Raw genomic sequence first — 17,503 nt, 5'->3', positions numbered from 1 at the left:
CCTAAAAAACAATGAGTGCCAACTACATGCTATGTGCTATATAACATAATGTGAAAAATATAAAGATTCATAAGACAAGGCCATGTATCCCATAATGCCCAATCAGGTTGGAGAGATAAAGGAAAAGTACACAAATAACTATAAAAGATGGCAGAGGGGAACCCAGTTCTCATCAATTTATTAAAAATTATTTATGGGTTAGCCTGGTGATGGGTATTAAAGAGGGCATGTTCTGCATGGAGCACTGGGTGTTATACGCAAACAGTGAATCGTGGAACACTACATCAAAAACTAATGATGTAATGTATGGTGATTTACAGAACGTAATAATTTAAAAAATTATTTATAATTAAAATAGTTACCAATATAGACATTCACATTCAGAAGGAAACCTCTCTCCCAACAAATGATTGCTGTTATGTACATGCCCACGAAATTGTACTGTTATCAGTTAACACTAGAAATATCAGGTATAAAAATAATTGGCTTTTTACCATTACAATTAGTGATAATGTAGGTGTAGCAACGTTACCTCGGTACAGTGGTCAGACCTCTGTCATCCAGAGCAAAGCTGTAAATCATGACTGAGGAGCAGGGCCAAAGAAAAGCCACTCAGAAAGTCCATCTACTTTACTTCATGGAGACAAACAGCCACACACTCAAACAGGGAATGCAATTAGAATTGTACATAAAAAGAAGAATTGAAAATGATGCCAGGAGTTTCCTCTAATTCAAATAATCTTTATTCTCCTAAAGGCTTTGGAGAATTACAGAGGAATAAGCAATGCTTTCAAGAATGGAGAGGAAAGGGAAAAATAAAAGTGGACAACACAGGTCTGGGCCACTTCTCAGGGCAAATAACCCCCAGTGCTATCACCTAAAGCGCTATGCTGCTATACTTATGTCTACTCTGGAGATGGGAAAATCAAGGCCTAGAGAGGCTAAAGAATTGCCCACGTATGAATTTGCCCAATAACTTGCCTATGAGTACAGACAGGTCTATATGACTCCACAAAGTATCATAGTTCTGTTTTACTCATGGTAAATGTTCAATAAATGTATGTTGATTTTAAAAGCACTATCCTTGGCACAAAGATGAATACCATCTAGTGGAGCTCATTCATTAATTTAAAAAAAATAGAAACTCCCCCCCCCCAAAAAAAATAGAAACTTTCCTTTTAATAAATATTCTCTCCTGCCTTCTTATATTCCCACAACATCTAGAGCTGGGCTCTGTGTAAGTATGATGTTGACTACTTAAAGATTAAAGGCAAAACAATTATATTTAACAAATAGAGGGTTAAATAAAATTTGGCCTCTTCTGTGCCCACTCTTGGGGTTCCCTTGGTATCGCAGGAACTATTAAGCACCCACACAAGGATCATTCTCTTGTTCTTCTCCCTTGATATCGGAACCCCATGAGCCCTGGGGAGACTGGGCCCTCCTCAGTCTTGGTAGGTAAGGGCAATGAGGAGGGAAGGGAGTGAATGTGGAGGATATTATGGGAAATAAATTGAGGTAATCTCTTTTCCCTTTGGGGTGACTGGCTTAGGTATATGGTATGACCAAATTCTAGCCAACGTTGAAGTATAATTTTCAAAAAGGTAAAATTATGAATATTATGAAAATATAAAATGAACACATGTCAAGGATTTTGTTCCACTCATTAATCAATGAGGAAACTAGTAATATGTTAAAACAGAGTCAGAGTCTTTGACAAGCTAAATTATTTACAAGAGGATAGCTGGGTTAGGTACAAAACTGATTAGTGGCCAACAGGGCTGTAAACCAGATTCCCGGAGTTGTCTGTTCCAGTGAACAAAAAATATTTGCATCTCTTCTAGACAAAAATATTCAAGTTAACCTCTACTTCTACAGAGTTATAAAATAGCCCAGATGATAGGAAACTAAGTCCAGCCTTGTGCGCAAAGAATACTCAGTAATCTCTTCTGCCCTTTCTAAATTTTGGAAATTTTTTCTAACAATGAAATGTAAATCTGCTGGAAGCTTGTAGGAAATAGTTCCATACTTTTATAAAAGATGAAAAAAGAGGGTGACATATGGCCCTTTTATCTTCTTTGGCTTTTGGTTACTGTTGTATGGGGGTGGGTGATACGTGGTGGTGCTTCAGCCATCGGGGCAACTACAAGAGGACAAGCCCAATTACAAAAGCCAACCATGCTGAAAATGGTAGTAAAGAGATGGAAAGAACTTGAAGTATTGCTGAGCCACCAGTGTCAACCACCCTCTTTGGACACTTCTTGTTAGGTGAGTTAATGAATTTTCTTTATGATTTAAGCTGCTTCTGTTACTTGCACTTAAAAGCATCTTAAGTTGATTCACTTGGTCCCTGCAGCTCTTAATATGAGATCTGAGGAGAGGGTACTGGTTCTCTTCCAGCTACGAGTACCAGGGAGTCCGAGAATCTAAGGGTTTAGAATTTGGAAGAGTGAGCTTGGTAGGTGACCAGGAGACTGGGTACTATAAACTTGGAATAAGTAATACATTCAAGAGAAACTTACCCAGTGACACCTAGACAAGGAGAAGATGAGTTTTAGATAATAATGCATTGATAGCCCTCAGATATATAAATATATAAGTATGTAAATCAGAACTAAGTATTTTAAGAAAAAGGCAAACTGCGTTAGAAAACAGTTATGAGAAGTAATTATGAGAAGTAATTGGCTGGGTAGAAATAGATATGGTGATTTATGATGAGGAATTGGCTCATACAATTATGGAGGCTGAGAAATTCCACAATCTCCAAGTGGGAGACCCAGGGAAGCTGGTGGCATAACTCAGTGTGAGTCTATAGACCTGGGAGCCAGGGGAAATCCACGGTCTAAGTCTCAGTCTGAGGACAAGAGAAGATGAGATAAGTCCCAGCTCAAGGCAGGAAAATGGGGGCAAATTCCTCCTCTCTGCCTTTTGTTCAAGTCAGGCCCCCAAGGGATTAGATGGTGACCAACCACATCGGAGAGGGCAATCTACATTACCGAGTTCACAGATTCAAATACTGATCTCATCAGAAACACCCTCACAAACATACCCAGAAGCAATGTTTAATCTGGACACGCATGGACTACTCAAGTTGACACATAGAATTAACAATCACCTGCACTAAAATAATTTGCAAGGCATTTGCAACAGAGGAGCAAAACCTAACTTCTTCTTCTTTTTTTTTAAGATTTTATTTATTTATTTGACAGAGACAGAGAGAGATGGAACACAAGCAGGGGGAGTGGGAGAGGGAGAAGCAGGCTTCCCGCTGAGCAGGGAGTGCGATATGGGCTCAATCCCAGGACCCTGGGATCATGACCCAAGCCGAAGGTAGATGCTTAATGACTGAGCCATCCAGGGTGCCCCAAAACCTAACTTCTTCACATGTGTTGTTTCCAAGGTAATCTTCATAACTCATAATCTATGTAATTTTCAAAATACATTTTAATATATACTATAGACCATATTGGCTATGGTTTGAAAGATTTGATTTGAAAGCTGAATGAAGCATTGTGGTAGTCTGTACTCCTGTTCCCAAACAGTCACACCTCTTGTGACTTACAGTGAATGTTCCCTTTAGGAGGAATAGGCTCCTCCACTCTTCTGACACTGGGCTTGGTCATGTGACTTACTCTGGTCAAAAGCATGTGAGCAGATGGGGTGATTGTCATGTCTGAGCAGGACCGTCAAGAGCCACGGAGTGTTTCTGCTAACTCTCTTGCTTTTCCCTCTGCCATGAGAAAAGCACGTCCCACGTGGGAGCTGCTCCTTCAGTTTTGATACTGAAATGGCAGGACAGGTAGAGCTGACTCGCAGCTGATCTGCAGCTGCCAAATGCAACATGAGCAAGAAATTGTTGTTGTAAGCCACTGAGATTGGGGTTTTTTGTTCATACAACATGACTTCCTTCAGCAGGAAGAGTTTTAGTGTCTTATTCTCAAGGTAGCTTTTAGTAAACCGAACATTCTTAGCTTTATACATCATTATTTGTAAGTGTCTATGCTATATGCTAATAGAATCATTCTTTTGGATTTAAAATGCTTTAAGAACAGATAATTAAGATAACTTCTTTATTTTTTTAATTAATTATTTTTTAAAAATCTTAATTCCAGTATAGTTAAATACAGTATTATATTCGTTTCAGGTATACAATATAGTGATTCAACAATTCCATATATTACTCAGTGCTCATCAAAATAAATGTACTCTTAATTCCCATCACCCATTTCACCCATGCCCCACCCACTGGTAACCATCTGGTAACCATCCCAGTTTGCTCTGGTAACCATCAGTTTGCTCTCTATAGTTAAGAATCTATTTCATGGTTTGTCTCTTTCTCTCTCTCTCTTTTTTTACCTTTGCTCATTTGTTTAGTTTCTTAAATTCCACATATGAGTAAATCATATGGTATTTATCTTTTTCTCACTGGCTTATTTCATTAGCATTATACTCTCTAGATCCATCCATGCGGTTGCAAATGGCAAGATTTCAATTTTTTTATGGGTGAATAATATTCCAGTGTGTACACACACACACACACACACACACATATACCACTTCTTTATCCATTCATCTATCAATGGACACTTAGGTTGCTTCCATAATTTGGCTACTGTAAATAATGCTGCAGGAAACATAGGGATGCATGTATCCCTTTGAATTAGCATTTTTGTATTCTTTGGGTAAATACCCAGTAGTGCGATTACTGGATCATAGGGTAGCCCTATTTTTAATTTTTTGAGCAACCTCCACACTATCTTCCAAAGTGGCTGCACCAGTTTGCATTCCCACCAACAGTTCATGAGAGTTCCTTTTTCTCCACATCCTCATCAACACTTATTGTTTCTTATGTTTTTGATTTTAGCTATTCTGATATTCTGTTATATAAAAGTGGTGAAGTGGGGGTGCCTGGGTGGCTCAGTCGGTTAAGTGTCCAACTCTTGGTTTCAGCTCACGTCATGATCTCAGGCTCGTGAGATCAAGCATGGTGTATCAGGCTCCATGCTCAGCATGGAGTCTGCTTGAGATTCTCTCCCTCTGTCCCTGCCCCTGCTCATGTTCATGCTCTCTCTCTCTCAAATAAATAAATAAAATCTCAAAAAAAAAAGTGGTGAGAGTGGACCTCCTTGTTTTGTTCCTGGCCTTAGGGGAAAAGCTCTCAGTTTTTCACCATTGAATATGATGTTAGCTGTGAGTTTTTCATATAAAGCCTTTATTATGTTGAGGTATGCTCCCTCTAAATCTACTTTATTAAGGGTTTTTATCATGAATCCATGTTGTGCTTTGTCAAATGCTTTTTCTGCATCTATTGAAATGATCATATGGTTTTTATCCTTTCTCTTATTGATGTGATGTATCACACTGATTTGCGAATACTGAACCACCTTTGCAACCTAGGGATAAATCCAACTTGATCGTGGTGAATGATTTTTTTAATGTATTGTTGGATTCAGTCTGTTAATATTTTGTTGAAGATTTTTACATCTATGCTCATCAGAGATATTGGCCTGTAGTTCTCTTTTCTTTTTGTTGTGTCTTTATCTTGTTTTGGTATCAGGGTAATGCTGGCCTAATAGGATGAATTTGGAAGTTTTCCTTCCTCTTCTATTTTTTGGAAAAGTTTGAGAAGAATACATATTAACTCTTCTTTAAATGTTTAGGACACCTAGGTGGCTCAGTCAGTTAAGCATCTGTCTTCAGCTCAGGTCATGATCCCAGGGTCCTGGGATCAAGTCCCACATCGGGCTCCTCGCTCAGCAGGGAGCCTGCTTCTCCCTCTGCCTGCCGCTCCCCCTGCTTGTGTGCTCTCTCTCTCTCTTTCTGACAAATAAATAAATGAAATCTTAAAAAAAATAAATATTTGGTAAAATTCACCTATGAAGCTATCTGGTCCTGGACTTTTGTTTGTCGGGAGTTTTTTTGATTACTGATTCAATTTCTTTGTAGGTAATTGGTCTGTTCAAATTTTCTATCTCTTCCTGCTTCCTTTTTTGGTAGGTTATAGGTTTCTAGGAATTCAACCATTTCTCCTATGTTGTCCAGGAGACAGATTATTTTCTAGAGGAGACATATTTAGAAGTATACAAATTAAATATTGAAAACTAACAGAAGTGAAAAGTAGATGACATATTTATGATTAGGAATAACATATAGCATTTTTCCATTTAAAAACTACTCTGGAGATCACTTGTGGTGAGCAGAGTATAATGCACAAACTTGTCAAATCACTATGTTGTACACCTGAAACTAATATAACATTGTGTGTCAGGTACACTCAAAAAACCTCACAAAAAATAGTCTAGAGATTTGATCAAGATAGTGATAACTGCCTCCCCTTTCCACCTGAAATTCCCAGAAATGTGAGCAATTTTTCAGGAGGAAATTCATAATAGTGCTAGAAAACAGTTATATATGGGCAAGAATTTTCATAAAAGCTCTGAAAGAATGCAAAAAGAAGATCCCCAAACCTAAAACATACAGAAGAATGTTGCCTCCAGATCCCTCTTCCCACAGAAGCAACCAGCTCAATAATATGCCCTGTATGGTTTTTCTCACTTCCCCATCTCACTCACTCTCCCCACTCACTGGTTTCTGTTTCATGAAATCACCCCCTAGATAAACTAATTCTTACACTCCAGTTTTTGTTTCAAGGTTCTGATATCAGAGGAACTCCAACAGACAAGTTTTGGTGTTTTCCCAATATCTAGGGCCTCACTTGTAACTAACTCCCACCCTTCCTTTCTTCCTTCCTTCCTTCTTCCTTCCTTCCTTCCTTCCTCCCTTCCTCTTTCCCTCCCTCCCACCCTTCCTTTCTTCTGTCTCTCTCTCTCTCGCCCTCCCTCCTTCTCTCCTTCCCTCCCCCCCCTCCCTCTTTCCCTATCTCACTCTCTCTCCATATTTCACCCAGGATATTCACCATTAAACTCAGCACCACTGCTTCAAATCTATCTTTCCAACTTCTCACTCACCCTTGGGTGATGAAACTTGGGTTCATCCTTGACCTTCTCTTATCACATTTCACATATCTATGTAATTTTAACTCCAGTCATTTGAACTTATCAAGTTAACTGTCATCTTTCCATGTCCTGCCCACTGCTGTCATATTGTTTCAGGTCCTACAACCTCACGCATGGATATTCTAAAAGGTTTCAGACTGATATCCTGAGTTCCCCTCTCTCCCCTCTATAATTTATTACCCAGTCTTCCTGAAGCTCTGATCATAGTTCTACTCAAAAGGTTTCTGTGGTGTTATTGTCTATACTACAAAATAAAGCTCTCTACAACTTCATGTCAACCTACCTTTCCTCACAACTTCATTCATGTACCCCAAGAGCCATTCCAACTGAACTATACTCATCATTTACTCTAAAAGTGCCAGGACTTCCCAGTTCTGTGCCTTTGCTAACTCTGTTCTCTAATCCTGGAAAGCTCAGACTCATCTTTCACCTTATTCAAAACCTACTTTGGGTCAAATATCATTTCTTCCAAGACCTTCATTGATTCTCCCAAATAGCATCATTATCCCTTTTCTGATCTCCTATAGCACTTAAAGTGTACTTTTCTTGGCATTCTTATCAGTTGTTTTAAATTAAAGTATAATTTACATTAAAATATATAAATCTTAAACTTGATTAATTTATCACCCTTGTAATCATCCATTTGGGTCAAGATATAGAACACTTCCAGTATCCCAGAAGATTCTTTGTGCCCCCTTCCAGTCAAAATTCCCTTCAAAGGTTAATCTCTATTCTGAGATTGGGTTAGTTAATCTCAGATTAGTTTTGCCTGTTTTTGAACTTGATGTAAATGGAGTCACATAGTATGCACTCTTTTGCATCTGGCTTCTTTCACCCATCATGTCTCTGAGATTCATCCAGTCATGCATATCAATTGTATGTTCTTCTTTTACTGCATAGTATTCCATTGTAAGACTATACCACAATTTATTTAACCATTCTATTCTAAATGGACATTTCTCAGTGTTTTAGCTATTACAAATAAGGCTTCCATGGACATTTTGTACTTGTCTCTTGTTGGACATAGGTACTCATTTTTCATCTCAGGAAGAGAATTACTGGGTCATAGGGTATTTGAATGTTTATGTCTGGAAGTACGATCAAACATTTTTCTAAAGTGATTATACCAGCAACATAAGTTCCAGTAGCTCCACATCCTTATGAGCACTGTTATTGTCAGAGGTTTTTTTTGTTTTTATTTTTGTTTTGTTTGCTCTTCTGGTGGCTATGCTTTCATTTCTACATTAAATTACAACCACAAACAACAATATTTACAGAGCACTTAACAGACTGCAAACTTTTTAAATGTATAACATGTCAGTGCATATTCCCTATAGTTCTGTAAGTAAGCAGGGAGAATCCCATTATTATTCCTATTTTATAGATGAGAAAACAAAGGTTCAGAGAGGCTAAGCAGCTTGCCCAGGGCTATAAAGTATGTAGCAGAGACTCTGCAGCTGGCATATCCATCAGGCTATAGGACTTACAGTTATTTGGGTACATGTTTTATTTCTGCTAGTTTACTAACAGCTCTTTAAGGTTAGGCCTTATTTTTAATTTATCTCTATTTAATAAATGAATAAATGAACTTAAGTATAAAATTAAAATTTCTCCGTCTATACAGAAAACCTTTGCAATAATTGGTTTATAATAACATAATAAATAAGCACCATCGCTTACTACCTGAATCACAAAGGAGGGTATTTCAAGAACATAGATACACAAATATCCAAACAGTTAGCCCCATTTAATGACTTTCTTAAAATGTTGAAGGATTAAAAAAAATATTTTAGGGCGCCTGGGTGGCTCAGACAGTTAAGCGTCTGCCTTCGGCTCAGGTCATGATCCCAGGGTCCTGGGATCGAGTCCCGCATCGGGCTCCCTGCTCCTTGGGAGCCTGCTTCTCCCTCTGCTTCTCTCTCTCTCTCTCTCTGTCTCTCATGAATAAATAAATAAAATCTTTAAAAAAAATTTAAAAAAATATTTTAATCTTCTCTCTGAAGGATTATTTTAAACTCATTTACTTCAACTATTAAGCACACCAAATAAGTACCAAATGTATTGCAAATATTTGGGTTCCTAAATCAACTAGATTTCAGTTTTTTATTTTGTACATAGAACACAAAAAATTGTCACCTTTATATGTGAAGGTGACATGTACATATGTGACATATAGATATACATATTTCCTTATGTATTAGCTAACAAACATGCCATGGAATAGTAAAGAAAAGAAAAGAAATACCAATATAACTGTATACACATATGTCCTACATTCAGCAGCTTTGGGTAGTTTATTAAAAGATTATTTGATATTCTTTTATCACTGTTTCTTAGGATAGTTTGACCTCATTCAAAAGATTGCTATGAGTTGTCAATAAATCAGTGCCTATCTGTATCATCCAGCATGCGTTTAGAAGATACATGGCAAAGCTCAGTATTATCTGGTTACTTTTTATGCATTCAGAAAAAACAGGCAACACATTTGAGCTATCTGACATCCATGGATGGCCAGACCTTGATGTACTCTCTACATTTCAACCTTTTTTCAAGAACAATGTTGCACACACTCCTAAGTTGAAAGATGTACTATGGATATCTCATAGTATCTACTTTTGTCTCTGTATGCTCATCTTTTCAAACATGGTCATACCATCTTATGGGTCTCTAAAACATCCAAAAATTATTACTTTTGACCTCAGGACAATACAATTAAAAGTTTTTAAAATACATTTTTAAAGCAGAGATTATAATTACAAATTACAGACAACTGAACTCATAAAATATATTTTGACCTTCTGTATCAGATATTTCATGTCAAAACTGACTTTTGGTTTGAGTATTTATCTCTCTGAGGCCTAAGAATATCTTCTGCCTCTATCACTTAGCTCATAGGATGTGACACTGATGCATTCTAAGGTGACCACGAAATTCATTTAAAGCATGCTAGATATTAATAGCTCAAGCTTGTTGAAAAATACGATAAATTCATAGCATGCTTAAAGGTATCTGAGAATTGCTTATAATCACAGGATATGATCATATATATGAAAATGTGTTTAATACAAGTCTCTGTCTTATATTCAGGGCCAACTTTATTTCTAGAACAACAAAAAATGGCTATTCAAGTAAATCTATATTGAATCATTCAACAGTTTCCTCATGGAAAAGCATACTGTAGTTGTTTAACTATAGTCATTTACTTTTGGACTTGCTTCCTTTCAATTCCACCCCCCAAAATTCATTTTTCAAGTTCAGACATGACTGTCAAAATCATGTCCATCAGTAACAAATGAACATACCTTTCATGCATGTAGTCAACTCCTAGCAACAGCTGGATAAACCATTCTATTATTTGACTTTCCGGAAAGGTTTTGCCAGCTTCTTTATATTCCTGAATTTTACAATCCAGATCCCCGCCCTGAAACACAGCAGCATAATTTTTCATATTTTTCTTTCAGTTAAGATTTTTAAATGAAGCTCTCTCTACAACGGTTAATATACAGCAGTGGCTGTTGATCACAAGAAAGTGAGGGCATACTGCCACTCTGGAACTCAGAGTCTCTCCTTGACCAACCTCTAGCCAGGCTCCTCTGAGTCCTCTTCTCAACTAGGCCTCGACCTTGGCTTATAAATACTTGAACCAGGGTGCCTGGGTGGCTCAGTTGGTTAAGCAACTGCCTTCGGCTCAGGTCATGATCCTGGAATCCCTGGATCGAGTCCCGCATCGGACTCCCTGTTCGGCAGGGAGTCTGCTTCTCCCTCTGACCATAACCCCTCTCATGTGCTTTCTCTCACTCTCTCTCTCAAATAAATAAATAAAATCTTAAAAAAAAAAAAAAAGACTTGAACCAATACTAACACACTTCTAATAGCTCAAGGCCACATCCCTAGGGTGACACTAGTCTCCCTTAAAGTGTCTGCCTGAGAAAACTTATGGCTGCCAAAAGAATTTACTGTTTGTTCCAGCCCACACCTGTCTCTTGGTATCTGTGGAAGGGTAGGGGCCTAATTTTAATTAATGCCAGTTAGCAAGCCCAGATATACATGAACCAACCCCTTTCCTACTTTTTGTAATTTTCCCCTTCCCTGACTCTGCTCAGGCCACCACCATTTTCCCCCTTCTTCCAGTCTCCCTTTTTATGGTCCAGTCATATATGCACTTATCAGAATATGTGCACAATCGGAAAGAGCTCAGCTCTTTCCCTGACTGCCAGTTACCAAATAAACTCTGTTTTCACCATCTTAAGTAATGCCCACTGTGTTTACCTTTGACATCACTCAAGGACAAAAACTCTTCTAAAGGGTTTTATTTTTATTACATTACTTAAACATTACCTAAAATTTATTTTTGTTACATTACATTACATCACATATTTACATGTACCCAAATAAAACTAAGAATGACTTTCCTTATACTTAGAATTTAATATAACTGTAGAAGCCTAACATATATACAAAGTAAAAATATAAAGCCAATAAGACTCAAATGAATAATATTAACTTAATATAAAGTGACTACATTTTGGTGAAACTATATCAGTTCTTACATTGTAAATATGGCACTGGCTGCTGGAGTTCGATTCTTTTCAGTTTGGCATGTCCACACTAACGTGTCTTAAGTCATCTTGGGATGACTTAACTCTCCTTTTGTCTATTTAACTACAGTAAAATTCCCAGGAATACAGCAACAGTTGATTTATGTGGGGTCCAAACACATCATTTAAACATTTAGTCAGTCTGTCCTCCCACTCACTGGTGATAGAAAGAATAATACTTGGTGCCAAAAATGAATCATGATCACAATGACAAACATCTAGAATTGCCTGGCAGAGTCTGATAAGACCCTTTCTGATTATGCTTATATTAATGTATTTCAACTACCATAGAAATGAATATGCAAAATGTTAAATTCTCTTAGAGAACCCCTATACCTGATCCCCTTTACCTTAAAACACTGGACAATTAAACACAATTCCAGAAGTGCATCTCTGAAGAAAAAATGAGTGAAATGCAAGTTTTTTGGTCTTTAGGGTATGCCAACAACATAGCCCCATGAGAGAAGAAAGGTACCAAGCCATATCCCTAAGGAACATAAGAGCCAAATGTTAAGCTACTTATAGGCTTCCTGACAGAGTTTTCACTGTTAAATGCAAAGGAGAAGCATTTATAGGTAATGAAACAATCAAAGGGAAATTACTTCTAACCAAACATTAGGTCAACGAACTGCTCATTTGAAATGCATTTTTTACTTCCTTTCAGTGCAATATGCAAATATTTGTCTTGAATATTCTCACCTTCCACAAGGGCACGACAAGTCAAAAATGGCATATCAAACCTTCAACTTGCACCCTAGCTCACATTCAATTTCCTGCTGGATTCTCTGGGCCAAGGAGATCAAAGCTTGTTGGAATTCAAAAATACAGTGAATCAAATATTTGACTCCTTGTCAAAAAGACTATCACTTTCTTCTCATTCTCTAAACCTACCTTTATATCCCTCCCCTCTTTTTAATCCTAGAGTTTATCAAAGTTCTGTTGGATCATTCAAGCTATACTGTCATAATGTTTCTATAAATTGCACAAAACATTTTTTGACAATATCCTGTGAAGTAGACACAAAAGCCCTTCAGATAAAAGGTGAGCTGTAAGTGTATATATTTTTCCAGTCCAGGTTTCCTCTTCTGTTCAAGAGGACCTTTCTCTCTCACACAAACACAAATGCACGCACACAAATTTTAAAACAAAAACCAAGATATCTTTTCAATACCCCATTTAGATTCTCTGAATATAATAAAATAACCCCACTGTCAGAAAGATAACTATATACTATAATATTACATATTATATATGTTGCTATGTCCTTCCTGAATAGCTTCAGACGAGGAGTGATGGAAGGAAGGAAGAAGGGAAGGATGGGAGGAAGGAGGGAAGGAAGAGGGAGAGAGGAAAAGAAGAAGACATGAAAGGAAAAAAGAAAAAATTGCCTTATAGAAATATCAATGAAGCTGCTTACTTCAACCCAATGTTTCTTACTTTAGAAAGATCATACATAAGTACAGTTGTCCCTATGAAAACAGCCTTTGCATATGTAATTGTCTACCCCAATTGTAATAACACTAAAATTTGGACAAATTCATGTATTAAAATAGCATTTTTTTCTAGAATTTATCCCCAATAAATTATAGAAATATAATTTTACACATTTGTATTAGCTTTGGTATTGTTTTCTTCGTGAATGAGCAGAATTATGTTCTCTGTGAGTTAGTTTGCCATGATGGGAGCACACTTCCTGGGTGACATTTAGTGTTAGTCTGAAAATTACCTCCTAATGCTCTCTCCTCAAGTGGTGACTGGAACTTGCTTATCTGTTTCCTGCATTGATATTAAGTATGCATGCAATTTCCCATGACTAAATAAATAAATATAGATAGATTTATTTACATATATATATTGCTATTAAAAAAAAAAAGAGGGGTGCCTGGGTGGCTCAGTTGGTTAAGTGACTGCCTTTAGATCGAGTCCCGCATCGGGCTCCCTGCTCGGCAGGAAGCCTGCTTCTCCCTCTCCCACTCAGCCTGCTTGTGTTCCTGCTCTCGCTGTCTCTCTCTCTCTGTCAATTAAATACATAAATAAAATCTTTAAAAAAATAAAAATATTTTAGTATATGTGCTGCCGAAGCGAGCACTAAAAAAATAAAAATAAAAATAAAGAAAGAACAGGGTCTTCAATAGTGGGCCTCAAAGTGAAATGTCAAAAGGAGATTACACAAATTGCCTCTTGCTCTCTGAGCAGAACCATAAGAAAGAGAAATGAACCAGATCCTAATATTAAGCAAGGAATGTGTTTAGTCGACAAGATAGACCGCCAAAAGATTAATCAGAGAGCTGGGTCTCATCCCCCTCAACTAACTGCCCCTGCAATTTTCATTTTGCACATTTATCTCTAAGAAAAATATTTGCTTTGTATTTTGTTCTTTAATAAATACTCTGTAGATTATTTTCTTAGGATTTAAATTAGGTAATCAAGTCACTCATAGATTAAGATAACAAATTACGCTTATACAACAACAAAAGAAATACAACTTTTTTGGTGAAGCAGTCTGATTTTAACTCAGTAATATGAAAAGCATTTATGACTTTCTTTCTCTAAGCCATCTTCCACGTAAAAATCAAATGTTTTTGATAAAATGTCATACCTCAGTTTAAGAAGTTCTTATTACAATATCTATAGGTGCGTTGTTTTCTTAATTTTGTCTTTGAGAGATATTTAATGATGACTATTGCTAAAAAAAATAAGGGCCCCTGGGTGGCTCAGTCAGTTAAAGTGTCTGCCTTCGGCTCAGGTCATGATCCCAGGGTCCTGGGATTGAGTCCCGCATCAGGCTTCCTGCTCAGTGGGGAGTCTGCTTCTCCCTCTGCCCCTTTTCCCAGCTCGCGTGCTCTCTCCCTCTCAAAAATAAATAAATAAAATCTTTAAAAAAAAAAACAAACTTTAGTGAAGAGTACTGACTTTGACTTAAACCATTATTAATGTTGCCGTAACTCTACACTGCTCACAGAAAACGCTTTCTTTCACTAATATCACCCTTTGAAAGTTGCAAATAAAGCTTTGATGTTAACTTCTGAAGTTCTGAAAATCTGTAACCCAAAATGTACCATTTGATGGGTTAACAGCATCTCCTCCCTCCCCCATCCCGATTAGCCAACATGAGGTTGATTTTGAAATGCCAAGACCTTGAAGAAATGAAGAACAACTCAAATACAGTGTCTAATCACCATCTTTGATTCCATTAAAGTTTTAAATCCTAAAAGCATTTAATTAAAAAAAGTTAATCCATGTTTTTTTAAGTCATCTACAGAAGCACTTACAACCAGTTTAAAAGACTAAAGTAGAGCATTCTCAGAGGCCTGGATACCATTAAATTGCAACATTCAGAGCATACACAAAGGACAAAATAATCTCAGGATTTTAGGGCTGGAAGAAGCTTGAAAAATTGTTCTGCCCTACTTCATTTTAAAATAAAAAAGCTGCCCCTTATTAATTCACTTGGTTGACATCTTAAAGTGCTGTTCTTTATACTCTATGTCACCTTTACACAAGTTTCTAATACATCCTTCCAGTGGATCTCAAATGTCAGCAGGCATCAGAATCATCCATGTTGCTTGTTTAAAAGGCATACTCCTGCACCAAATCAACAGAGACTCTGAGGACAATGGAATCTGTATTTTTTAAATTTTTTTAATAAAACAAATTGTATTTACTTAGAAGCATTCAGAATGTCAACAAAATAGTTGCAACCTTTTTTTTTTTTTTTTTTGCAATTACAGAGTGGTATTTAGTTAACAGAACAGCAATAATTTTGTAGAAGCTGCATCAGAATCAACTGAAGATGAAAAAACTATCATCCCTGAGGGCACCCGACTGGTTCAGCCGGTAGAACACGACTCTGTATCTCTGAGGTTGTGAGTTCAAGCCCCACGCTGGGGGTAGAGATTACTTAAAAAAATAAAATCTTAAAAAAAAGAAAAGAAAAGAAAATCTACCATCCCCATATATAACTAATTTGTGCTGTGCACCAACAAGAACCTACTTTAAATTTCCATGCCAATTTCCCACCTCCACACTGTACCAGGCAAGCTTAGTGGCTACAGAAAAAACTACCAGGACAGGGCTGTCGAAAGACACATTCGGGAGTGTGTTAACTATACAAAAAAAAGATAAAAACAAATCTTACACAGCCTTACATTTCAATTTTTTTTCTTTAAAAGGAGTGAGTTGTATATGGAGGTGGGGGGGGTTACATGCTTTATAGACAAGAGAAAAAAACTGCCCTAGCACCAACTTATTTGTCATCATCTTCATCTTCCTCCTCTTCCTCGTCTTGCTTCTCTTCCTTCTTTTTCTTGCTTTTTTCGGCCTTGACGACTCCCTTTTTTGCTGCATCGGGCTTTCCTTGAGTGCGGTATGCAGCAATCTCCTTTTCATAGTTTTCCTTCAGCTGAGCAGTCTTCTTTTCGTGAGGCTGCTTGTCATCTGCAGCAGTGTTATTCCATAGCTCTCCCAGTTCCTTTGCAATGTCACCTATGGATAGGCCGGGATGTTCTCCTTTGATTTGGGGGTGATACTCAGAATAAAACAAGAAAAAGGCCTAAGGAGGCCTCTTGGGTGCTTTGGGATCCTTGAACTTCTATTTTTGTTTCCCCTTTAAGGGGGATGTAAGTTTTCATTTCTCTTTCATAACGGGCCTTGTCCACCTTTGTCATGTCTTCAAATTTTCCTTTCTCTTTAGCAGACATGGTCCTCTACCTCTCTGAGCACTTCTTAGAAACATCTGAGAAGTTGGCTGAAGCATCTGGGTGCTTCATCTCGTGTTCCTCTAGGCAAGTTTGCACAAAGAATGCATATGATGACATTTTGCTTCTCGACTTCTTAGGATCTCTTCTGCCCACGTTTAATTATTTTCCTCAGTGAGGCACAGAGTCGCCCAATGCCCATCTGGCTCTCACTCACCCCGGTGTTGTCTCTATGGAGCTCAGTGTACTGCAATGGCTATAAGGAATCCCTATTTTTCAACAAGAATTCTAAGTGACTCTGGGACAGGTAGTCCATGGACCACACTTTAAGAAAAGGCTGCATGTTGGCTAACTGAATATAATTAAAATAAAATAAAATAAAATTTATGGTTAAATAAAAAAAAAAAAAAGAAAGAAAGAAAGGGGTGCCTGGGTGGCTCAGTCATTAAGCGTCTGCCTTTGGCTCAGATCATGATCCCAGGGTCCTGGGATCAAGCCCTGCCATCAGGCTCCCTGCTCCACGGAAGGCCTGCTTCTCCCTCTCCCACTCCCCCTGCTTGTGTTCCCTCTCTTGCTGTCTCTCTGTCAAATAAATAAAAAAAATCTCTGAAAAAAAAAATAAAGAAAATGCTGCTAGATAATAACACAAATGGGCCATATACGTAATATTTCACCCATCAAGGGAAACATTTGTTCCAGTAGTTTGAAAAATTCCAAAGGCAAAAGATGTATTTGGGACAGTCAGGGTTGAATAATAATCATTTTATAATGATATATTTTAAAAAGCCTGTGGCATTACTAAAGAGAATAAATAGAGGTGGAGGGGGCAGGGAAGGAGATCATCTGTCATTGTAGAACCCGAAGACATTTCCTTAGAATTCTAGAAGTTCACTGTAACGGAGTGGATAAAAGTGGGAGAAATGGAGGCCACACCACGCTCTTAAAAGCAAAATAAGAAAATCCAGTTTCTAAATAGGTACTAAATAATGGCGTGTAGTATCATGATGTTTATGTCTGATAATATAAATGAGCATTCCTGAGTTTAGTTGCTAATTTCTTTTTCCAAATTCTTTTAGAGTAAGTGTTCTTCCTGTTGAGGCAAATGTACATGAATAAGAATAAAAAAATGATAGAACTTATTTTTATCTTAGGAAGTGACATGAAGTGCTTTCATCTATAAATCACTGGGTTG

At 37.4% G+C, this 17,503-nt stretch overlaps 1 protein-coding gene and 1 pseudogene across 2 annotated transcripts in view; both read right to left on the bottom strand.

The window, feature by feature from the left end:
* The window catches only part of NEK11 (NIMA related kinase 11), a 240,919-nt gene that overhangs the window by 167,582 nt on the left and 55,834 nt on the right, over window positions 1-17,503 (bottom strand). For both annotated transcript variants that reach the window (XM_034994615.1, XM_034994618.1), the window contains one exon: window positions 10,319-10,437. In XM_034994615.1, the coding sequence (XP_034850506.1) occupies window positions 10,319-10,437 (119 nt within the window). The remainder of the gene's footprint in view (window positions 1-10,318; window positions 10,438-17,503) is intronic.
* LOC117999032 lies at window positions 15,353-16,473 on the bottom strand (annotated as a pseudogene).

Source organism: Mirounga leonina, unplaced genomic scaffold (assembly GCF_011800145.1).
Source record: "Mirounga leonina isolate KUSES-001 unplaced genomic scaffold, KU_Mleo_1.0 Mir_115, whole genome shotgun sequence".
In the NCBI taxonomy this organism is placed as follows: Eukaryota; Metazoa; Chordata; class Mammalia; order Carnivora; family Phocidae; genus Mirounga; species Mirounga leonina.
This window is presented reverse-complemented; position numbering and strand designations above follow the sequence as displayed.